The sequence below is a fragment of the Hyperolius riggenbachi genome, chromosome 3, assembly GCF_040937935.1.
Source record: "Hyperolius riggenbachi isolate aHypRig1 chromosome 3, aHypRig1.pri, whole genome shotgun sequence".
Lineage (NCBI taxonomy): Eukaryota > Metazoa > Chordata > Amphibia > Anura > Hyperoliidae > Hyperolius > Hyperolius riggenbachi.
In genome coordinates, this window is record NC_090648.1 from 335,240,153 (window position 1) to 335,265,030 (window position 24,878).

Here is a 24,878-nt window from a genome sequence, read left to right on the forward strand (position 1 = left end):
GATCGGAATGACGTCATGGACCCATCTGATCCAGCCCTTTGCGCTGCCCGGGACTGATTGGTCTGGGCTGCGCAGGGCTCTGGCGGGGGGGCCCTCTTCCGCCACTGCGTGCGAACGATCGCAACAGAGCGGCGGCGATCGAGCTAGCAAAGTGCTGGCTGCGCGTACAGCAATTTCCAGACAGGAATCACCCCACCAGGGGCTGAGATATCCTCCGCGGTGGCTTACCCCGAGCTCAGCTCGGGGTTACCGCTAAGGAGGTTAAGGCCAGGTAGTCGGCTACCTGCCAGTCCAGGCATTGGTGGAGGGTGTATCCGGAAGGGCTAAGGTGAGGCGTTGGACTAAAGAATGTCCGCATGTCCAACATCACCATGAGATCGCTGGAGCGTCCTGTCCTTGCCTGCATGGACATGGGAGAAGGAATACTGGCAGTGGTACCTTTATTGCATTGTGCTGTGACATCACCCTTAAACGCATTGTAAAGCATAGTTGCCAGCTTGTTCTGCAAGTGCTGCATCCTTCCTGCCTTCAGGTGAGTTGGTAACATCTCCACCACTTTGTGCCTATACCGAGGGGCTAGTAGCGTGGCCACCCAGTACAGCTCATTCCCCTTGAGTTTTTTTTATACGGGGGTCCCTCAACAGGCTGGACAGCATGAAAGATGCCTTCTGCACAAAGTTGGATCCAGACCCACTATCCATCTCTTCTTGTTCTTCCTCAGTGACGTCAAGTAAGTCCTCCTCCTCCCCCCAGCCACGAGAACAAGGGGTGACCTCCTCAAGAAAAAGAAAAATAATAGAAACAACGTATCGGACATGGACCAACCCAGGGGAGCTAGAAATAAGGTCCCTTTTATCTTTGACTACTCACCCATGGCCTCTAAAATTAAAGAAGTGGTCAATAAACATTGGATGGATTTGAAATCCAATCCCACGTGGGGTGAGACTCTAAGTGAACGACCGCTGGTGACCTTCCGCCGGGCTCGCACTATTGGGGACTGGGTGGTTAGGAGTGAATTTTCCACCAAAAAAGAACCCAATTGGCTTACGGCTATGAGACCTGCTGGTAATTATCGGTGTCTGAACTGTACCCATTGCCATCAGTTTATTCCAGGCAAAGTGATTTCCTTGGGAGGACATACAGTGCCAATTACGGACTTTATACAATGTGGTTCTAAGTTTGCTGTATATGTCGTGACCTGTCCCTGTGGAAGATTTTATGTGGGGGAAACAACTAGGCCAATTAAGCAACGATTTCAAGAACACTATAAATCTATTGAAACCGGAAAAGGGGCGGGTAGACTCATATCCCATGTGAGAGAGACCCATGGGGGAAATGCTGATTGCCTACGATTCTGTGGCCTGAAAATTGTGGATACCCCACATAGAGGTGGAAACAGGGAACTATGTCTACGCAGAGAGGAAGCGAGGCTTATCTCACAAACTGAGGCCTGTGGGAGAATGGGACTCAACGAACGCAATGAATTATGGTGCTTTCTGGATAAGCACTGATCCCTAATGTCTTAAAGTCCTTGGTGCCCCCTCCTTCCTCCCCCTCTCTCTTTCCCCTCCTTCCTTTTTCTTTCCCCCCTTCCCCCCCTCCCCCTCTCTCTTTCCTTCTTTCCTTTTTCCCTCCCCCTTTTTTCCTTCCCCCCCCCTCCCTCCCTTTTCTGCCTTTTTCTCCCCTTTGTCCTTTTCTATCCCCTCCTGGGTTCTCCCTTTGTCCTACCTTTACCCTTTACCATCTACCTCCTAGGCAGTGATGTAGTAGCATTCTTTGGAACGCTGGTTCTGCCTGTTACTGATGTGGGTTTTTCTATGTGGGGATCTGCAACCAGAGGCCCCTGAGGGTGGTTGCTAGTAGGGGTTTCCTTAAGTCTCCCCCCAAGCCCACATGGGAATATTGTCCCTTCCAGGGGAACAGTGGTCTAGAGGTACTCCTTAACACTGGATTGGGTCTGCATCCAAATTGCAAGCCTTTCTATTATGAATAATTCTCGTAACTAAGGTGTTTTCATCCTTACAGGTTTTATATTAACTGGTTTCGCTATAACGATTTTAATGCTCTCTTGTCTATTTGTTTACTTTTTAGGCACGCCGCGCTTCAGGACTGGTCGCCTAGACAACTAGACGCCAGCCCATACTCTTCACCGATACCGCTGCGCAGGATTGAAGGAGGGGAGGTGAAGGACGAGTCATCTGACCCCGTGTGAACCAATTAGGTTCCTTGTACTGGACGCTCCCGAAAGGGAGGCGCCAGGGACCTTTGTGGACCAATCAGGCATGATGGCCTGTTAGACGCTCCCGAAAGGGTGACGTCATGACTGGCCTGCGAATCAGCGGCTCGGGGCGGCGCGCTCTGTACAGGGCGCGCGCTCGGCGGTGGGGCGTTTTTGAAGTGCGGTAAGCCTATCTACACTTATCTGTAAATGTATAAATGTTGCTTGCTGTCACATTATGTATATTTGTTGCCTCTGAAGAAGCAGATTCATCTGTGAAACGGCTGTTAGGCCTTGCAAATTTCTGTCAGGGATCTTGGGGAAGGAATAAAGGAGTTTATGCATGACCTTTGCTAGCTGGTGCCCGGACTCTGTTTGCCTTCCTTTGTTACAATTGTACCTGGTTACTCTGGAGGCACGGCGTAAAACCCCTGCTACCCCCTTGGAGCTGCCAATCAGAGCATCTAGTGCCACCCTACGTGCTTCTTTTCCTTTGCCACGAACAATACCATGGGAATGTTGAACAGCACAAGCCCCCTGCAAAGCCTGCTGCGGTTGTTCTTCTGCTGCCACCGCCTCCTTCTCCTCCAAAGAAACACCTTCCTCATCATCCGAGTCTGACTCCTCTTCCCCACATGACTCTTCCTCCTCCTCCCCCCTCTATGCTGCCGCAGGTGTTGAGGAAACATCTGGTTCTGATGAGAATTTATCCCACAACGCTTCCTCCTGTAACTGTTCTTGTTCACGCTCCTCCACAGCTTGATCCACCACTCTACGCACATCAAGTCGCTGATGGTGCCTTCACTGCGACTCACCAGGTTGATCACCTCCTCAAACGGCCGCATGAGCCTGCATGCATTTCACATGAGTGTCCAGTTGTTGGGCCAAAACATCCCCATCTTCCCAGAGTGTGTCCTTCTACTGTAGTTGTAGAGGTACTGGGTGACGGCTTTCTCCTGTTCTAGCAGGCGAGAGAACATAGGGAGGGTCGAATTCCAGCGAGACGGGCTATCGCAAATCAGGCATCTCACCAGCAACTTGTTTCTCTGCTGAATATCGGCAAAGTGTGCCATGGCCATGTAAGACCGCCTGAAATGCCCACACAACTTCCTGGCCTGCTTCAGGGCGTCCTCTAAGCCTGGGTACTTTGACACAAATCTTTGAATGACTAGATTCAGCACATGTGCCATGCTGGGTACATGTGTCCGCTTTCCCAAATTGAAAGCGGAAATGAGATTGCTGCCTTTGTCACACACCATGCCGATCTCCAGCTGGTGCGGGGTCAGCCACTGATCCACCTGTTTGTTAAGAGCAGCCAGGAGAGCTGCTCCAGTGTGACTCTCCACTTTGAGGCAAGACATGTCTAAGATGGTGTGACACCGTCGTACCTGGCATGCAGCGTAGGGCCTGGGGAGCTGGGGCTGTGTAGCTGGAGAGGAGATCACAGCACCAGTATGGTTGAACTGCCACTCAGCCAAGGAGAAGGAGGAGGATGACAGTGAAGAGGATGTAGCAGGAGGAGAGGAGGTGGCAGCAGGCCTGCCTGCAAGCCATGGAGGAGTCACTAGGTCTGCTGCACAGCCACATACTCCCTGCTTGCCAGCGGTCACCAGGTTGACCCAATGGGCTGTGTAAGTAATGTACCTCCCTGACCGTGCTTGGCAGACCAGGCATCCGTGGTCAGAGATGGACCCTTGACCCTAGATGACACCACTTGCCTCTCAACTTCACGGTACAGTTTGGGTATCACCTTTTTTGAGAAATAATTGTGGCCTGGTATCTTCCACTGTGGTGTGTGGCTTTGCTTTTGTGTGCTGCTTTTTCACAGGTGGTCATCCCATTGCAGTTTGTGCTTTGTAATCATGTGCCTTCGTAAGGTAATTGTCCCTACGCGGGTCTTGGTCTTTCCACAGCTCAATTTTTGGGGGCAGAGAGTACAGATGGCATTGCTCACATCTGAGGCAGACACACACAAAAATTTCCAGACACCGCTGAGCCCTGGGGTGATAGCACTTTGGTGGTGGCGGCCAACTGAGTGTTAAGTGGGGTGCCAGAATCAGAGCAGGAGGAGGAAGATATGCCACGCTTCCGTGCGGAAGCTGAGAAAGATGAGGTGTTCTGTGTTAAAAAGTCAACTACGGCCTGACAATATTGGGGGTTGATGGCACGTGCCTTCTTCTCAACACTGTACTTTGGTCGAGGGCAGCACAAAATCACGACAGCGCAACCTCCAACAGACCTGTCAGGTGGCCTGCCTCTGCCTTTTGTTTTGCTCATATTAGGGGGATGAAGTGAAAGGTATGCACTGACTTGACTAATACAATGTGCAGTCACACAGGTGCAGTTAACAGGTACGCACGGAGTGATATATCACACTGCATGCACTCACGTAGGTAGGTGGGTGCACTGAACACAACAGGTAGGTATATGCAGTGATGCGTATTACAATGTGCACCTGTCACACACAGACAGGTAGGGGCAGGCACAGTGACAATGTGTGTGCTCAGCTCACGTAGGTAGGTGGGTGCACTGTGAACAACAGGTAGGTAGGTATATGCAGTAATTGGGATTACAGTGTGCACCTGTCACACACACAGGTAGTCACTGAATGTGCTGGGCCTGGCAGTGGCACAAACACAGTATAAATTATCAAGGCTGTCTATGCAACACAAGTGTCAGTGGGACACACAGAAAAAAAGTAGATCACAAGAACAAGATTAGCTCTCAAAAGAGCTGTTGAGGAGTGCTATTTTAGCAATAAGAATCAGCAAGGAGCAAGCTAACAAGCCTACAAGAGCCTAACTAATCTTTCCCTATGAGAGTCTGCAGCAGCAGCAGCAGCAGCAGCAGCAGCAGCAGCAGCTGTCCCTTCTCTATTTACTGCAGGCACACGAGTGAGTAAAATGGCCAGTGATGCCTGCCTTTTATAAGGGGGGAGTGGCTCCAGGAGGGAGTGTAGCCTGATTGGCTACAATGTGCCTGCTGAATGTGATGTAGAGGGTCAAAGTTGACCCTAATGATGCACTATGGGGGCGAATCGAACTTCCGGAAAAGTTCGCGGTTCTCCACGAACATGAACCACGGAAGTTCACCGGGAACCGTTTGCCGGCGAACTGTTCGGGCCATCTCTAAACTGCACCTGCTTATTTTTAACTTAAATACAATATGAGACAAAACCTACAACATTGGCCAGAAATAATGACCAACAGGAAAAAGGAAACAAAAAGGAAGTGTAGTCAACCCCACAGAGATGGATTAAGAGGATATGGGGCTTTAGGCAATAAAGTAGCTTTGGCGTCTCCTTATGGTCCTTTTAATAATCTAAGAAAGTAAGAATGGTCAGAGACGGTAGCAGTTGGGCCCCCTGACACCCACTGGGTCCTAAGCCTGCCTTGTGGATGATCTTGCTCTGCAATCCCCCAAGTCTCTTTAAAGAAGAACTGTAAGTAAAAAAACAGCCCCTATGTGGGACTTACCTTGGGAGGGGGAAGCTTCAGGATCCCAATGGCGCGTCTCCCATCATCTTTAGCCTGGGGAATCCAGCACAGGCTCCTCCCAAAATTTCCCCAACAAGCTCAGATAAGGCATAGTTTACCTTCCCTGGCTCCAGCGCAGGTGCAGTAGCAGCTTTCTGATGGGCTCAGGCAGAAATAGCCAAGCTCAAATGGGTCTCAGCTATTTTGCCTGGCGCGGGTCGCTGCTTCTCTGTCGTCCTTCTTCGGAACAAACTGGGTTAATCAGCACCAACTGTTATATTTTTGGTACCCCTTCCTTTCCTGGTTTATTAAACTAAAATGTTGGACGATAGATACTGCTGTCCTTGCTTTGCTGTATAGCCCAATACAGTGGCTTGCAAAAGTATTCGGCCCCCTTGAAGTTTTCCACATTTTGTCACATTACTGCCACAAACATGAATCAATTTTATTTGAATTCCACGTGAAAGACCAATACAAAGTGGTGTACACATGAGAAGTGGAACAAAAATCATACATGATTCCAAACATTTTTTACAAATAAATAACTGCAAAGTGGTGTGTGCGTAATTATTCAGCCCCCTTTGGTCTAAGTGCAGTCAGTTGCCCATAGACATTGCCTGATGAGTGCTAATGACTAAATAGAGTGCACCTGTGTGTAATCTAATGTCAGTACAAATACAGCTGCTCTGTGACGACCTCAGAGGTTGTCTAAGAGAATATTGGGAGCAATAACACCATGAAGTCCAAAGAGCACACCAGAGGTATTGAGAAATTTAAAGCAGGCTTAGGCTACAAAAAGATTTCTAAAGCCTTGAACATCCCACGGAGCACTGTTCAAACGATCATTCAGAAATGGAAAGAGTATGGCACAACTGTAAACCTACCAAGACAAGGCCGTCCACCTAAACTCACAGGCCGAACAAGGAGAGTGCTGATCAGAAATGCAGTCAAGAGGCCCATGGTGACTCTGGACGAACTGCAGAGATCTACAGCTCAGGTGGGAGAATCTGTCCATAGGACAACTATTAGTCATGCACTGCACAAAATTGGCCTTTATGGAGTGACAAGAAGAAAGCCATTGTTAACAGAAAAGCATAAGAAGTCCCATTTGCAGTTTGCCACAAGCCATGTGGGGGACACAGCAAACATGTGGAAGAAGGTGCTCTGGTCAGATGAGACCAAAACGGAACTTTTTGGTGAAAATGCGAAACACTATGTGTGATGGAAAACTAACACTGCACATCACTCTGAACACACCGTCCCCACTGTACTATACTAGGAAGAAAAAAGGAATTGGCCCTACAAAAACCGCACCACAAAATATATAGAAAAGTACAAATTAACCTTTATTGAGCCATATAATTAATAAAACTATAAAAAACACACAATATATGGATGGATAATAATGCCCTCAATAATGATAATAATATCAATCATGAACATGTATATACACATGAATATAAGAGCTGTACAACAAAGCACACCGGCAAACAAGGAAATAAATAGGTGAGGGGAAATGCCCAAAAGGTGAAACTATAGTGCAGCTGGACACCCTGTTAAATTGAATGAACAGGGTGAAAAGCAGGTGGAAAAAGGGGATAATGGAATCTATCCCCTGTGCCAAGTCTGTCTAACAGAATGCAGGGAAGTAAGGTGTGAGGGGCTAGTGCCCACAGAGTGAAGGTGCCAAGCAAATTGTGTGCACGGAAAGGAGAGGAGAAGAAAAGCTTGAATTGAAGCAGAACAGGATGGCGTGCAAGCAGGAGCCAAGTCTGGCTCCCAACATGTGGAAGAGTGGTGTGAAGGGCTGTGGCCCAGAGTTGCGGAGTTCCGTGTGAGTGAGTGCACGGAAAAGAGGAGCTTACCGGTGGAGCTGGAACCGGCTTACGGCTTACCGGAACTCCGCAACTCTGGGCCACAGCACTTCACACCACTCTTCCACACGTTGGGAGCCAGACTTGGCTCCTGCTTGCACGCCATCCTGTTCTGCTTCAATTCAAGCTTTTCTTCTCCTCTCCTTTCCGTGCACACAATTTGCTTGGCACCTTCACTCGGTGGGCACTAGCCCCTCACACCTTACTTCCCTGCATTCTGTTAGACAGACTTGGCACAGGGGATAGATTCCATTATCCCCTTTTTCCACCTGCTTTTCACCCTGTTCATTTAATTTAACAGGGTGTCCAGCTGCACTATAGTTTCACCTTTGGGGCATTTCCCCTCACCTATTTATTTCCTTGTTTGCCGGTGTGCTTTGTTGTACAGCTCTTATATTCATGTGTATATACATGTTCATGATTGATATTATTATCATTATTGAGGGCATTATTATCCATCCATATATTGTGTGTTTTTTATGGTTTTATTAATTATATGGCTCAATAAAGGCTAATTTGTACTTTTCTATATATTTTGTGGTGCGGTTTTTGTAGGGCCAATTCCTTTCTTCTTCCTAGTATAGTACAGTGATCCATTGGCCTTTCTGAACACGTATTTAATTACATATCTGTATATTCATCAGCCTTGTATATACTATACGAGTGATGGTGCTTGTCCTTTTTTTTGGGATTTTTAACCACACCGTCTCCACTGTCAAATATGGTGGTGGCATTATCATGCTCTGGGGATGCTTCTCTTAAAGGGGAACTTCAGCCTAAACAAACACAATGTCATCAAGTTACATTAGTTATGTTAATTATAATAGATAGGTATTATAATCTCTTACCCACCTTGTTTTAAAAGAACAGGCAAATGTTTGTGATTCATGGGGGCTGCCATCTTTGTCATGGGGGCAGCCATCTTTTTGGTTGAAAGGAGGTGACAAGGAGCAGGAGACACAGTTCCAACTGTCCTGTGTCCTGATTACCCCTCCCATCTGCACACGCTAGGCTTCAAATGTCAAATTCAAAATGTAAAAAAAAAAATTGCACCAAAACAGCAGAATGAGAACAACAACATCATAAATCCCATCATGCTTTGCACAGCATCAGGGGAAAAAAGCCCGGGCAGTTTTCTTCTGTGCAGCTAAAAATGAGGCTTGTATAAGAGAAACAAAGTTCTGATGCTGCGAAACTGTTAAAGAAACACAAAGCCTTTTCAGTGCTGCTGAGTCGATTTTTAGTCCGGAGGTTCACTTTAAGCAGGGACAGGGAAGTTGGTCAGAGTTGATGGGAAGATGGATGGAGCCAAATACAGGGCAATCTTGGAAGAAAACCTCTTGGAGTCTGCAAAAGACTTAAGACTGGGGCGAAGGTTCACCTTCCAGCAGGACAACGACTCTAAACATAAAACCAGGGCAACAATGGAATGGTTTAAAATAAAACATATCCATGTGTTATAATGACCCAGTCAAAGTCCAGATCTAAATCCAATCAAAAATCTGTGGCAAGATCTGAAAACTGCTGTTCACAAACACTGTCCATCTAATCTGACTGAGCTGGAGCTGTTTTGCAAAGAAGAATGGGCAAAGATTTCAGTCTCTAGATGTGCAAAGCTGGTAGAGACATACCCTAAAAGACTGGCAGCTGTAATTGCAGCAAAAGGTGGTTCTACAAAGTATTGACTCAGGGGGCTGAATAATTACGCACACCCCATTTTGCAGTTATTTATTTGCAAAAAATGTTTGGAATCATGTATGATTTTCGTTACACTTCTCACGTGTACACCACTTTGCACTGGACTTTCACGTGGAATTCCAATAAAATTGATTCATGTTTGTGGCAGTAATGTGACAAAATGTGTAAAACTTCAAGGGGGCTGAATACTTTTGCAAGCTACTGTAGTTGCTGAATGTTCTGTTATGGCCGTAGAGTTGGCCTTTCATCTAGGGAAATAGCGGCTGTTTTGTTTGCATGACCGCAATGCTGAGTTTTACCTGCAAAATATCTTAGTTCCAGACAACTCTTCCAACTATGTACAGGGGATTTAGAGGACAAACAGTCTCAGAAGGAAGCCTGGGCTGTGTGAGTCATTCCAGTGAAGGGAAAGTGATTTCCTCATCATCTCAATATTTTATTGTAATATAGCATGATAACATAAAATAATAGCGCATTAAAATTAGATATAGTTTTTCTTTTTTTTTTTAGCCACACAAAACAGTAAAACAGAGGGGCGCTTTCATTTCAACTTAAAGGTCACATGCCACGAGCAATAATAAATATGTTACTGCAGCATCTACTGTATGCTTCAACCTTTTCATCCTGTCATTTAGACAGTAAAATACCCAACTCCTACACACAGTTGATAAGGCCATTAAATGTGTGTGATATAAGGAGATATATTCCATGAAAGGAAATGAATAGACTCGTCTTTCCTGGGACAATGCAGTGAAAAACATGTCATTTTACAGGCAGGGAAAACACTCCACAATGCAAAGAATAATGTGTGTAACATTTGGTAGCCAATAGCAACAAGATTTCACTTTACTATGGTCACTAAAGTAAAAAAATATGGCTGTTTACCTTGAGTAACTGTATTTTGAATAACTAAAAAAGTCACCCTAAAATGTTTAACTTTTGAATAGAAAATTACAGCCGACAATCCATTGCTGGCTGTTGCCACGGGGCTGAGTCACAAAACTTTTCTTATGAATTATCTCCCATCTAATTTTGAAAAAGAAAACAACTTTTCAGCACTTGACTAAAATGGACCTGAACTTAGAACTTCCTCTCTGCTCTAAAGGATAAGCAACAGCATAATAACCTCCCACTCGGGGGGCCATATGCAATTCTCTTTTTCACCTGAGTTTTCACCTAGGAGATTATTTTTAATCTTCAATTTTAAATAACTTTTCAGCACTTTTCAACTAAAAGAGTACCAAAAGATAGGTGAAAAAGTACTAACAAAATTATTTTGAGTATTTTCTTGCTTTCTGGGGGCTTAAAAGGCATTCAATTGACAAGTTTAAAAATATCACCTAGGAGAAAACTCAGGAGAAAAAGTTAATTGCATATGGGCAATATAGAGCAACCACATCCAGTCCTGTTGGACACCCCCTCCAACAGGACTGGATGTGGTTGCTCTATTGTAGAAAAAAAATCCTGCTTACCCCCACACTGGATGATACTGTATGGGGCTTGAAAGGGCTCCTCAAAGCTAAAAAGCTGGGGGGTGTATACAGCACAATGGGGAGAAGAGGTGCCCAGGGATATAGAATATGTAATAATACATTTTTGTTGACATATGACATATTTTTTGATTTTAGTGTTTTTAACTCATTTTATATATTCCTGGGCGCCTCTTTTTCCCATTGTGCTCCTAATGCAAGACAATGCTAGACCTCATGTAGCTGGAGTGTTTCAGCAGTTCTTGCAAGATGAAGGCATTGATGCTATGGACTGGCCTGCCCATTCCCCAAACCTGAAACCAACTGAACTCATCTGGGACATCATGTCTAGCTCCATCCAACAACACCAATGCTTTAGTACATGTCTGGGATGAGAACTCAGAAAACCATTCCCATCATTATCAGGAGCATGCCCAGGTGTTGTAGGGAGGTCATACAGGCACATGAAGCCATCACACACCACTGAGCCTGATTTTGTCTTGTTTTAAGGACTTTACATCAACGTTGGATCAGCTTGTAGTGTTTTTGTTTTCCATTAATATTGAGCGTGGCTCCAAATCCAGACCGCCATGGGTTGATAAATTTGATTTTGTTGCCAGCACATTCAACTATGTATTTAATAAGAATATTTAATTCATTCAGATCTAGGGTGTCTTATTTTTGTGTCCCCTTTAAATTTTTTTGTAGTGCATATGACCAGAAGTTACTTTTTGGTGTAAACAATCAAAAAGTCAAATTCACCCAGAGATCCAGTATTAACTTTTCTCATTTCTAATAACCTACTCCTCACATCTTCCATTTGCCTCTCTACTTGTTCATTAACAAAAATGTTGGCTTCACTGGCAATAAGGTAAGCTCAAATTCAGATTACTTTTACTTCCACTTGTATATGCAGTTTTACTGATGGTAAGTCCTGATTATGTATTATGATTATGTATTTTTTGTTATATATTCATTGTTTATAAAGCGGAGCACAATATTTCTTTCTTCTACGTTAGAAAAAAAGACTATGTAGACCACTGCATACCTTGTAATGTTGCTATTTCCTCATGTCAAAACTCAAAAGTGTCAGTGCATTCTTTGCACCCATTCCACACCTTCATATGGAACTTAAGTGCACACCGTATTTAGGAAAATTATAGTTTTATATAGATATATCGTGAGCTTCTCCTATCCTTTCAATTAAATCATCTGTTCTTCGAATTCAGATAAATAAGAATTATTTTATTTTGATCTCAAAAAATTACTTTACATATTTACAGTTATAGTTTTTAAAATTTATCAAAAAGTTAGTATTTGTATCCCTGGGTTATTCTTTGCTGATTAACTGGTTATTCCCTAAATTATAAAATGGAGTTATTCCACCTGGATATCACCAAATTGGGCACAGAAAGGCAGATTTACCAAAAATGCCCCATAATTCCATGTTAACATTGTCACTATTAATCCATTTAATAAAGTCATTAAGTTCTAATTTGGAACCATCCCATACAATTAGGGCATCATCTATGAGCCTTCACCACTTTTTTAAAGATTTATTGAACGGATTACCTAAATCTATCTACAAACCAAGGAAAAAGTATTCTGTTCTAATATGAATGATAAACATTCACATATATTTGTAATAAGACAAGACAAATAACATTTATATTGCGCTTTTCTCCTGGCAGACTCAAAGCGCCAGAGCTGCAGCCACTAGAACGAGCTCTATAGGCAGTAGCAGTGTTAGGGAGACTTGCCCAAGATCTCCTACTGAATAGGTGCTGGCTTACTGAACAGGCAGAACCGAGATTCGAACCCTGGTCTTCTGTGTCAGAGGCAGAGCCCTTAACCATTACACAATCCAGCCACCTGGATGGTGTAATACATGCCTCTGACCATATTTATCCATGACAATTTATATGGCGTATCTGAATTAAGCATACGGAATATGGCTATTAAGGCTACCTATATCACTTGATAATCTGTTTCCCATTTAAAGTCTAGTTTAATCTGTAACATATTGATGGTATTTTGACTAATTATTTCATCACACAGGACTTTAGTTTATAATCTACAAACCTGGAAAGTGGCTCATTTAGTAAACCCACACTGAAGACTATGTCTCCCATGTGGGTTCATTAATTTTTTGTGCATTATTATTGATTTATAAAGCATCAATATATTCTGTAGTGCTGTACAAAGTAAGGGACAAGCATGGGGTACAAAATAATGCAGACACAGGAATAAATAAAATACAGACTCGGTACAAAATGCAAAACTGGTAATTATAGTGATCAATCTAACATAATAAATAAAATGCATAACAAATTGCTAGAGACAAAATGAATAACAAATTTCATGACACAAAAGGTTGAGGGAGCCCTGCCATTGTGGAGTAGTATAAAATATCCATATCTAGAGGCAAGGACCCATATGCAATTAACTTTTTTTCCTAAGTTATCTCCTAGGAGAAATTTTTCATCTTCTCTTTAAACTAACTTTTCAGCATTTTTCAATTGAAAATGTACCCGAATATTGGTAAAAAGGTACTGTCAAATTTATTTTGAGTATTTTCTTGCTTGTTGATAACTTGAAAACCATTTTATGACAAATTGAAAAAAATATAACCTAGGAGAAAACTCGGGAGAAAAAGTGAATTGCATATGGGCCCATGTGTTTAGGTTATCTAGTAAGGATGGCAATTTGACCAGAGGTCAAAGGGTAATGGCCTAAGTTAGAGCATATGTTTGTCAGAATTGTGTTTTGAGGGAGCATGCAAAGATTTCAAGGGTTGGAGACTTATGTATATGTTGTGGAAGGGGATTCCAAAGGAGGGGAAAGCACGTGAGAAATCTTGTATACGTGAATGCGAGGTGGTGATTCTAGAGGAGGATAAAGATGATTATGTGCAGATCTGAGACTGCAATTGGGGTATTATCTAAAAACTAGTGAGGTGACTGATGTACAGAGTAGAGAGATTGTGGTGAGCTTTGTAGGTTAGGGTTAAGAGTTTTAAATGGATTCTCTTGTTAAGTGGTAGCCAATAAAGAGCTTAACAGGAGCAGCAGAGGAAGGGCGAGAAAAAAGATAAGCAGACAAGTTCAGTACAGATTGGAGTGGTACCAGTCTGTTAGTTGGTAGACCACAAAGCAGTAAATTCCAATAGTCCAAGCGCAATGAGAAAAGGTTGGATGCAAGATGTGTTTTTGAGTTGGAGATGACAGGAGCTGGTTAGGGACTGAGAGTAAATTTGAGGAATATATGAGAGCGGAGTAAAATATTACCCTTAAGCAGCGTGCTTTGGGAACAAAAGGGTGTTATTAACATTTATTGTTATATCAGGCAGAGAGGTGGACAGAGATGGTGGAAAAAAGGTTTAGTTCTGTTTTACAAATATTAAGTTTCAAGAAGCGAGAGGTTATGAAAGAGATGAACGAACATCGTGATTTTGCATTTGTGAACGTTCACAAATCGATCTTTTACGGCAAGCTGCTTTGGCTTTAATGGCAGGAAAACTTTTGAAACCTTCAGGGCATCTCTGCAGTAACAATTTCTTAAAAAATGTGTACAACGTCTACAAAAACCAGGACAGTGGCATGAGGGAGGTGGATCAAGGGTAACATATTCTGAAGAAATTACGCATTTTATGCAGCGTCTTTTTTTCATACATAAATGCCAAAAATCACATATAGTTTCCAGATTATTCTAGAATGGCCGCAGTGGTTACCTGCCTAAAAATTGATGTTCACAGCCACATTAGCAGAGGCAAGAAATTTGTTTCTTTGCAAATTTATCTATTACATTTTGAAACTAAAATTTCAACATTTCAAATATTTCAACTCAATGGGCTTGATTTACAAAAGAGTGCTAACTGTTAGCAGGGCCGTTTTCGCGCAAATTTTCGCATTGCATGCGCAACGATAATGTTTTCGCGCGCAAACGCGAATTTTCGCACAAAAACATTATCGATTTTGTGGTAAAATTTGCGTTTGCGCACAAAAACGTTACCGTTTCGTGTGAAAATTCGCGATCGCGCGCAATGCGAAAATTCGCGTGAAAACGGCCGTGCTAACAGTTAGCACTCTTTTGTGAATCAAGCCCAATGTGCCACATTGCCAATGACTTCACTCTACAGCCACACAATCCTACCTGTCCAATAGAAAAGAATGTCAGTCCTAAGAGAAGGCAGACATATGTGTAAATTCCAAATTTGTGTATTACATTTTTAAAACTTGTATGTCATCAAAATTTTTAATTTCAAATATGTCATGTCAACTGGTGTTAGTGGTGTGCAACATTTGCATCCACTGTATGAGAGGCCTGATATATCAGACATTGGCCTTAATTCACTAAGCTTATCTCCTGTCTTTAATAATGTTTCTAATGTGATCACCATGGTGATAAAGCATGTCGTATTCAGGAAACATTTTACTTCCAGCAAAACTAAAGTTAACTCTTCTGTCTTTAAAGAGACACTGAAGCGAAAAAAAATGATGATATTATGATTTGTATGTGTAGTACAGCTAAGAAAAAAAACATTAAGATCAGATACATCAGTCTAATTGTTTCCAGTACAGGAAGAGTTGAGAAACTCCAGTTGTTATCTCTATGCAAAAAAGCTATTAAGCTCTCCGACTAACTTAGTCGTGGAGAGGGCTGTTATCTGACTTTTATTATCTCAACTGTAATTGAACTGTTTACTTTTCCTCTGCTAGAGGAGAGTTCATTACTTCACAGACTGCTCTGAAAGACTCATTTTGAATGCTGAGTGTTGTGTAATCTGCACATATTATAGAATAATGCAATGTTAGAAAAAAACACTATATACCTGAAAATAAAAATATGAGAATATTTTCTTTGCTGCTAATCTTCTAGTAATTATTCATAGTACACAACCAATTCATTATATCATATATTTTTTTCGCTTCAGTGTCTCTTTAAGTTAACTCTTCAAACCTTAAAATAACTCCAGAATTCTAAAGTTAAAGACAGGCTGTTAATTAACTGCATGTGAAAATAACTACAGAGGAGGTAACTTATTGTAAATACAGAGGAGGTAACTTAAGGAATGAAGAGATAAGATAACTCTCTCACTGTGTGGTGGCAAGTTTTCTCTTGCCTTATTATCTCCAGCATGATCTTAGTGAATTGAGGCCAATGTATATTACCAATTACCAAAACTTTTTGACCATGCCTGCCTCTTTTACAATGATAACTTTACCTCACCCATTGAAATCGCTAGTCCCAGCTACTGCAATACCAGATCCTTTATCATGTTTCCATTTTATTTATAGTGTTTTAAAGGCCCACCACTATTTCTGCCTTTACTTTTTGTTTTGGGAGTATTGTCATCCTTGAGACTAATAGTCTTGGACCCACATTCCATGATCATTCTTTTTTTCTGAAGTGTATATTTAGTATACACAATTTAAACACCTATTTATCAATATCATCTTATCCTTTGTAAATTAGCTCTTTAAAGGGAACCTAAACTGAGAGGGATATGGATGTTTCCTTTTGTACAATACCAGTTGCTTGGCAGTCCTGCTGATCTCTTTGAGTGCAGTAGTGGCTTAATCACAGACCTGAAACAAGCATGCAGCTAATCCAGTCTGACTTCAGTCAGAGCATCTGATCTGCATGCTTGTTCAGGTGCTGTGGCTAATAGTACTAGAGACACAGGATCAGCAGGAGAGTCAGGCAACTGGTATTATTTTAAAAGTAAAAATCCATATCCTTCTCAGTTTAGGTTCCCTTTAAACATTTTTTTATGCATTTTCAAAAGGTATCAGATTTTCTTCTATTTTTTTTAAAACAGTCAGATTTTTTTTCAGAAATACAATCCCTAATTTGCAAGAGCTAAACTCTTCTCCACTATTTCATAATTGTCCTATGTCTGCTATAACATTAATGTTTCCTTTTAAACTTCATTATATTCCTCTTGCTATATGGAAATAAATTTGGGTGCGTGCGCCCGTGCGGAGGGTGCGCACGCATGCGAAGTTTAAGAGACAGACCTAGAGCCCGTTTTTAAATGGGCTTGGGTCTACTAGTAACACAATTAAACACTTTGGTGATATATAAAATTATGACGATGAAGAGAATGATGATAGGGTAGAAATAATATCTAAAGCAGAAGTGTGCGCAATAACATGTTATAAAACGTGTCAAGAAACATCCCTGATATTTGTGGACCATACTGCATAAACGTATTTTAGAATCTAGCAGTCATATCTTGTGCAAAGTTTTTCCCTGAAGGATAAATAAAAAATGGATTATATTATGCGGTTTCAGTCTGGCGTATATAAGGCTTATATAGTGAAGGTGTTTTCTACAGACTAGCAGCACTATTTTGTGATGGATTTATGCAAACAGCTGTGAAGTTTATTTAAAAAAAATGGATTATTTTTCACTGTCACAGTCTACCTTGGCCTTTGGATTAACTTGATTTAATTTCTCAACCATAGTGCAGAATAATATTTTGCAATATATTGTCCAGAAATGTGTACACGTTTTTCTGCAGAGTATACTGTCCCACAGAAACGTGTTGTAGATGACCACCAATAATGTTTTATTTAAATATTCATGGAAGCTTTTCTGAAGTTTATATAAAACAGGTTACTATCAAATAATTCTAAGTCTTTGCCTTCATATTGATGTTGTACTGTAGAACTTCTCTTCAACAGAAACATGGCAGATACCTGCACTGACTCTTAATTCATCAATTTGTACAATAAGCTCTAAAGGTTATCTAGATGGTTTGATAGCCTTGCCTTTCATAGAAATGCAATTTAAGAAAAACTCTACAACTCTGAATGTACATTTAAAATTATTTTGCAAACACAGCTAATTTTTGCAATATAAAAATGCTTAGTTGCCAAGCTGCCAGCAATGTCAAGTCCTCAATGTAAAGAGCCTGAAGTCTCTCCCTTCTCATGTACAACTGGTTGAAGGCAATGACAAGGGTCTCTGTTCTGGGGGTCAAGCTAGCTGTAATCCTTGAAATGCGACTAACAGCCCATCTATTGGCTGTTGGTCTCTAGGGAGGCGTATCTGTAGTAAGTGAGAATCTAGTAACACAGTTCACATCTTTGCAGTACCACTGAATGTGACTGACTGCAGGGATAGGCAAGGGAGTAGTGCAAGGTGGCTGCACGCTGTCAATGAGGTAGACCTAGCCCTGCTGCCAACTCTACATTTTTAGATTGTAGAAATTAAATATTATTTAGTATACATTTAGAATAAGACTAAGAGAAAGTAAGTCTTTCTTGCCCTTTCTTTTTTGTTTTTCCATCTTATCAACTCTATCCTATCTATTTGATTGGCACTTCGAATGGCCTGTTCCAACTCATCTGGACTATAGCCCCTGCTTTTCTTTCTTTTAGGAAATCTTGTACAATCGTATTATTCCTCCTTAATCTGAGAAATTGGCTATAGGGTAATGATCTAAACACATAGACAGGATGATAACTTTCACAGTGCAACAATGACTTGCTTGCTATCAGTTTCTTGTAACTTTTTGAGATAAGCTTAGATTATAATTTTTCTTAGATTCTTAGATTATAATTTTTAAGTCCAGGTAGCAACCTTCCCCATGCTATATTCATATGTGAATCGCATGTTTTAATTTCCCTCATTTAAATGTCCCATGAATTCCATAAAGGCTGCACAAGTCCAGTACCGAAATACCATCCACAAACCTAGACCCTCTTCTGAGGCATCCGCCATGGAGAACATCAGCACCACTCACACTATGTCAAAAAAGATTGGCATAGTTGCATGATACCGCTGTCCCCATGGCTGTACTAGACAACTGCCAATACCACTCCAAGCACTCCCACAAGTAATCAATTACGTTTCATCATTGTTACCTCTGGACAAGAACATTCTGGCTGCTTCAACATCAACTTTATGTGGAGTGATCAGGGAATCCCCTTCAGGCCAGGGCACTCGCAACAGGGGGAGGGGACAGTGGTAGAGGGGGAAGAGTCTTTTAGACCCTGTAAGTCAACAAAACACTCTCATACTGTCCAAAACTCAGCTATAGACGTATTTAAAAATCATGTGGAAAGTGACCTGAAAGCCCTACATGACAAGAAAGTTCAATCCAACATTACTGAAGATGAGAAAGAAGCAATAAAATTGTTCAAAGATAGAACTGACCTGATCCTGAAAAAGGCAGACAAGGGGGGAGCTCTAGTCCTAATGATAGCAAGCCAGTACAATACAGAGGCATTAAGACAGCTCAAGAGATTGAAAGAAGACTCAATGGTTTTGTAGGAGCACTGAGAACTTGAAAACAAAAAATGGTAACAAACCTACTACCGGATTTCCCCAGGAAGCCCATATGGTACAGTTTACCTAAGGTGCATAAGATAAGTGCCTGACCAATCCACCAGGATGCCCCATTGCGTCAGATATGGATTTGATGTTGCTTACGTTCCTAGACCATCTCCTAATGCCCTTACTCAGACATCAGAGGTGTCATCCACTTACAGGATGCTCTTGAAGTGCTTGCTACCATAGAAGGACATTGCATTCTTTATTGAGTTACTTTCTGCTATAAGCTCCTCCATGAATTGTTAAGAGTCAACATTTCTTTCAAATTCCATTTGGTATCTGGAGTAAAGCCTAAAGGTCCTACTGTAGCTTTACTCACTCTTTCCCTTCTTTTCAAATTAAGTTCTCTTTTCTGAAAGAAATGTCTTATCTTCCTTCTCCTTACACCCCGAAAAAGATCAATCATGAACCTGCAAAAAACCTGCAAAAGGCTTGAGAAATAGAAAATTCAGTCCCTTATTCGGTATGTTCTCCTTACTCCATTTTGCAAACTTATTTCAGCAATCCTGAGCACACCAGCACATAAAAGGACACCCGTTCCATGACAATCACTCTCGTGATATATTCTCATTATTGATTTGAACTAGAACTGTGCCTGTTTCTGTGCCTACACTAAACAAACTAGACTTTCATTGTGCAGTGTTTATTCACAAGAACAATTTTGTTTTCTATGCATTTTAGTGGGAATAAAAGAAAAGAAAAAAAAACCCAGAAAAAATACATTCATTCTCAGTTTTTGCCCATTACAATCTAAAATAATTAGTGCTACTTTAGATACTTTAGACCCCAAATTTTATTAAGATATTTCTCCCATTTATCACAAAACTTAAATTATGTTCCTGTCACAATTTATGGTGATGATATTTGATTCATTTTTCCACCGTATCTGTCCACCTCTCTGCCTGATATAATATTAGATGTTAATAACACCCCTATAACTTTAGTTCCCAAACCACTGTGCTTAGGGGTAATATTAAACACCTCTCTCTCTTTTATTCCTCACATTCACACCCTAACCAGCTCCTGTAATCACCAACTCAAAAACATCTTGCATCCAACCTTTTGTCACCCTAGACACCACAAACATTTTAGTACATGCACTTATAATATTTTGTTTGGACTATTGTAATGTAATATACTGCTTTGTGGATTACCAACTAATAGACTGGCAGGCTCCAATTTGTACTGAACTTGGCTGCTCAGCTCATTCATCTTTCCTCTTGCTCTTGCTCTTCCTCTGCTGCTCCTCTCTGTCAAGCTCTTCATCGGCTGCCAATTATCGAGAGGATCCATTTCAAACTCTTAACCCTAATCTACAAAGCTCTCCACAATCTATCTCCCCTGTAAATCACCTCACTAGTTTCCAGATATTAACCCAGCTGTAATCTCACATCTGCACATTACCTTCTTTTGTCCTCAATTAGAATCACCTCTTTGCATTCACGTATACAAGATTCTCATGTGCTTCACCCCTCCTCTGGAATCCCTTTCCACAACACCTACATCACTCTCCAAGCTTTGATATCTTTAAATGCTCCCTTAAAACTTACTTTTTCCAACAAACATACATTTTACTTTAAGCCATTCTCACTTTGACCTTTGGCCAAATTGTACTCCTTACTAGATAACCTAAAAACACACTTCCCCTAGGTAGGAATATTGTATACTTCCCCACCTCTTGTCCTCCTTTCCCCCAATTCCTTTAGATTGTAAGCTTGCAAGAGCAGGACTCTCCCACCCTTTTGTGTCTTGCAATTTGTTATACATTTTATTAGCCGTGTTACTTTTGTCACCGTAATTACCAGTTCTGTATTTTGTACCAGTTTTGTATTTTTTATTATACTGGTGTACACCATTGTCTGCATTATTATGTACCTCATGTTTGTTTCTTACTTTGTACAGCACTACAGAATATGTTGGCACTTTATAAATTAATAATAATAATTCTCAAATAAAGGATTTTTGGTACAGTGTGTACTTTTCATGCAGTATTAGCCCCCCTTTTCCTATATCGATAGCCAGATTTGCCCCTATATAAGCCCCTCCTCCCCCGTATAGATAGCCAGATGTGCTCTTTATTAGCTCCCATATAGATAGCTAGTGTTGCTTGGTAATTTTTGCCAAAGTCATTTTTGCATTAAAAATGCTATTTTTGTTTTATGAAATGCGAAAAAAAAATCAATATTTACACTAACACTTATTTTTTAATGGCATTTTCGCTTGGAAATAGAATTTAACATTATTTTGTGAAAATTAATTTGTGAAGAACATTGACATATTCGCTCACCACTATAGATAGCCAGATGTGCCTCTTTATTAGCCCCCCCCCCCCCATAGATAGCCAGATGTGCCATGTATTACCCCCCTCTATAGCCAGATGTGCCCTTTTATTAGCCCCCCATATAGCCAGATGTGCCCCTTTATTAGCTACCCCAGTATAGCCAGATGTGCCCCTTTATCAGCCCCCTTCTCCTAGTTTAGCCAGATCTGCCACCCTGCGGCCGCCAAATAGCATTGTACCGATTGGTGTCAGCACACAGAGAGAATCTGATCATTGATGATCTGCAGAATCATCAATAATACAGATGTATACTTGATTATGGATGATCTGCAGAATCACAAATAATACAAGTATGGCTAACCTCTGGACACCTAATGAAGTGTAAGTGTTTGGTGTAACTGTATGCTATCTCCCGTGAGGCGGGAGACACAGGCAGCTCAGCCAGGAACCACCCGAGGGGCAGGTGGCCCTCGGCTGTGCAGGAACTATCTCCTTGAGAGAGGGAATCGAGAGAACCTGGCAACCAGTGATACTTGGTGATCAGATAATAGACTGTACTGCAGCCAGGGGACTCCAGAGGAGTAGAGGCCACTGGCTGCTAGCAGGCCGGACTCTCTGAGGAGCAGGAGTCCTAATAGCTAACTGACACTTGGTGGAATAGTGTCACAGCTAGTCCAGATAGACTGAGCACTCAAGGGATGAGTGACAGCCTGGAGGGTCGGGCAGGCCAGGTCGGCAACACACAAGCAGATAAGGTACAGAGACAGAAGGCTGATTCGGTAACCGGGTACAGGCAGGGTTTGGCAACAGGTAGGCAGATATGCAGAGGTACCGAATCAGAAGACAAGAGAGAGGTCAACAGAGCAAATAGTCATAACAGATATAAAGCACAGTCCTAGTCTGAGGTGTGAGGTCCTTGGTCTCGACACCCAGGAACTAGTCTAGAGAATAACTCAGCAATGACACAGTAATCCTAAGCTTGGGTGTGAGGTCCTTGGTCTCAACACCTCGGAACTGGTCTAAAGTATAACACAGTAATGACACAGTGATCCTAAGCATGGGTGTGAGGTCCTTGGTCTCAACACCCCGGAACTGGTCTAAAGTATAACACAGCAATGACACAGTGATCCTAAGCTTGGGTGTGAGGTCCTTGGTCTATACACCCCGGAACTGGTCTAAAGTATAACACAGCAGTAATCTGGCTAAGTGTGAATTCCCAGGTCCAGCTGGTTCTAACACACTGCGTGATCTGACTGAGGTCTGAGTGCTCACACGTAAGTATTTGCAACGGCAGACAACCAGAGACTGACCAGCAAGATCTATATATACTGCAGCGCTCCTCCACGCCGCCCTGCGCCACTCAGCCAATCAGTAACCGCGCTGGAATCAGCTGATCGACCTGATCAGCTGATCCCTCTCCTACTGGCATAAATGGCTTGCCTTCTAGCGCACGCGCGCGTAGCTCTCCATCTGTGTGCACTAGAAGGCCCAGGCAAACCAGACGCATGCTGCTGTGCGGAAACCGCTGGTCTGAACTCGGAGACAGCCGCCCCGCTTCCAGACCGCGCGGCGGCATCTCCGCAATCTATTACAGTACCCCCTGAGTAGTGGACTCCGGACACTTCCCACCGGGCTTCCCAGGATGTGAGTCATGAAATTCTTTCTTTAATTCTTCCACATGCATGCGACAATCTGGCATCCAAGTTCTCTCCTCCACAACATATCCTTTCCAGTGGACCAGATACTGCACAGAATTCTGCACTAATGAAGAGTCCAGAATCTTTTCAATCTCATATTCAGGTTGATCATCAACCATCACGGGGGGGGGGGGGGGGGGGGGAGAGGAATCCACGTGCACTGCCAGCTTCAACAGAGACACATGGAATGATCTCACACCTCGCATGCTGGCTGGGAGATTAATTGCATAAGTGACATTATTAATTTTTCTGGTCACTGGGAATGGTATTATGAATCACTAGGACCCAGTTTGGGTGACAGTTGCTTCAGGGCCAAATGCCGAGTGGACACCCACACCAAGTCTCCCGGAGAAAATTTCCACTCTACGGACCGCCTCTTGTCTGCCTGTTTTTTCTGGGTCTGGAAAGCTTTCCCCAAGTTCCTCTTAACCATTCCCCAAATCTGCTTCAAAGCCCTCTGCCAATCCTCCAAGGCTGGGAATGGTGTAGACGCCACAGGCAACGGGGCACACTTGGGTGTGAGGTCCTTGGTCTCAACACCCCGGAACTGGTCTAAAGTATAACACAGCAGTAATCTGGCTAAGTGTGAATTCCCAGGTCCACCTGGTTCTAACACACTGTGGGATCTGACTGAGGTCTGAGTGCTCACACGTAAGTATTCGCAAAGGCAGACAACCAGAGACTGACCAGCAAGATCTATATATACTGCAGAGCTCCTCCGCGCTGCCCTGCGCCACTCAGCCAATCAGTAAGCGCGCTGGGATCAGCTGATCGACCTGATCAGCTGATCCCTCTCCTACTGGCATAAAGGGCTTGCCTTCTAGCGCACGCGCGCGTAGCTCTCCATCTGTGTGCACTAGAAGGCCCAGCATGCTGCTGTGTAGAAACCGCCGGTCTGAACGCGGAGACAGCCGCCCCGCTGCCAGACCATGCGGCAGCATCTCCGCAATCCATTACAAGCATTAGGCGGTCGCAAAAATGAAATTTCTTTTATTCATCTCATTTCTAGTTCTATTGGTTCAAGAATATTTTATTATATTTTTATAGACACATAATTTCCTCATTTCATTTACAGTTACACTTTTTTCTTTGTTTGCATAATTAAGGTTTATTGGAGATCAAAACCTAAAAACCCACTTTCAAATATGCAAGATCTAACAGTTCTAAATTCTTTACCTTCACTATCTGAAAGAACTTCTTCCGATCTTCACTGTTGACAAGTCTGTCACAGAACACTCTGTAGACCTCGTGAATCCAAAGTCTCATTAATTTCTGGGCTCCTGCAGCGTTTGCGTCTACTTCAGTGGGTTTCAGGAGAATAATTCCCTAAGCAGAGTAAATTATATTGTATTAACCAATTACTTAGGTCACTCAGGAAAAACTAGGATAAGTGTTACAGGTAAACAAGTATATACATCCCACTTTTTCATCTAAAGACAAAATGTATTCCATTATCTGTTGTCCTTTTCACTTTCTTAAAGCTTTTGGTAATGCAGATAAAATTAAAGCACACCTGTGATGTCACAAAAGAGTAGCAGTATTTACTTAAAGTAGGATAAAACTGTGACATAACATTCAATAAAAAAAATGTTTTCCATTTTTTTTTTTTATTACCCATACAGTTACCATATTTGCTTTTGTGCACAAGTAATATTGTCTGTTACAAGTTCCCAAAGTACAGTTTCTCTGCTCTGAAAGGTGCCATTGCATTTTATTCTGCTGTATTTATATATTAAAATGTATTTATACAGTATATTAAAATTTATCTAGTGATCACTTCTCAGCTCTTCTTCTACGACAGAAAGCACTCATTTTAAACACG

At 42.2% G+C, this 24,878-nt stretch overlaps 1 protein-coding gene across 1 annotated transcript in view; it reads right to left on the minus strand.

The window, feature by feature from the left end:
- Positions 1 to 24,878, minus strand: part of LOC137562326 (dynein axonemal heavy chain 3-like) — a 1,996,682-nt gene that overhangs the window by 558,769 nt on the left and 1,413,035 nt on the right. Inside the window, exon 47 of the mRNA XM_068273663.1 lies at positions 24,233 to 24,382. Coding sequence (XP_068129764.1) covers positions 24,233 to 24,382 — 150 coding nt within the window. The remainder of the gene's footprint in view (positions 1 to 24,232; positions 24,383 to 24,878) is intronic.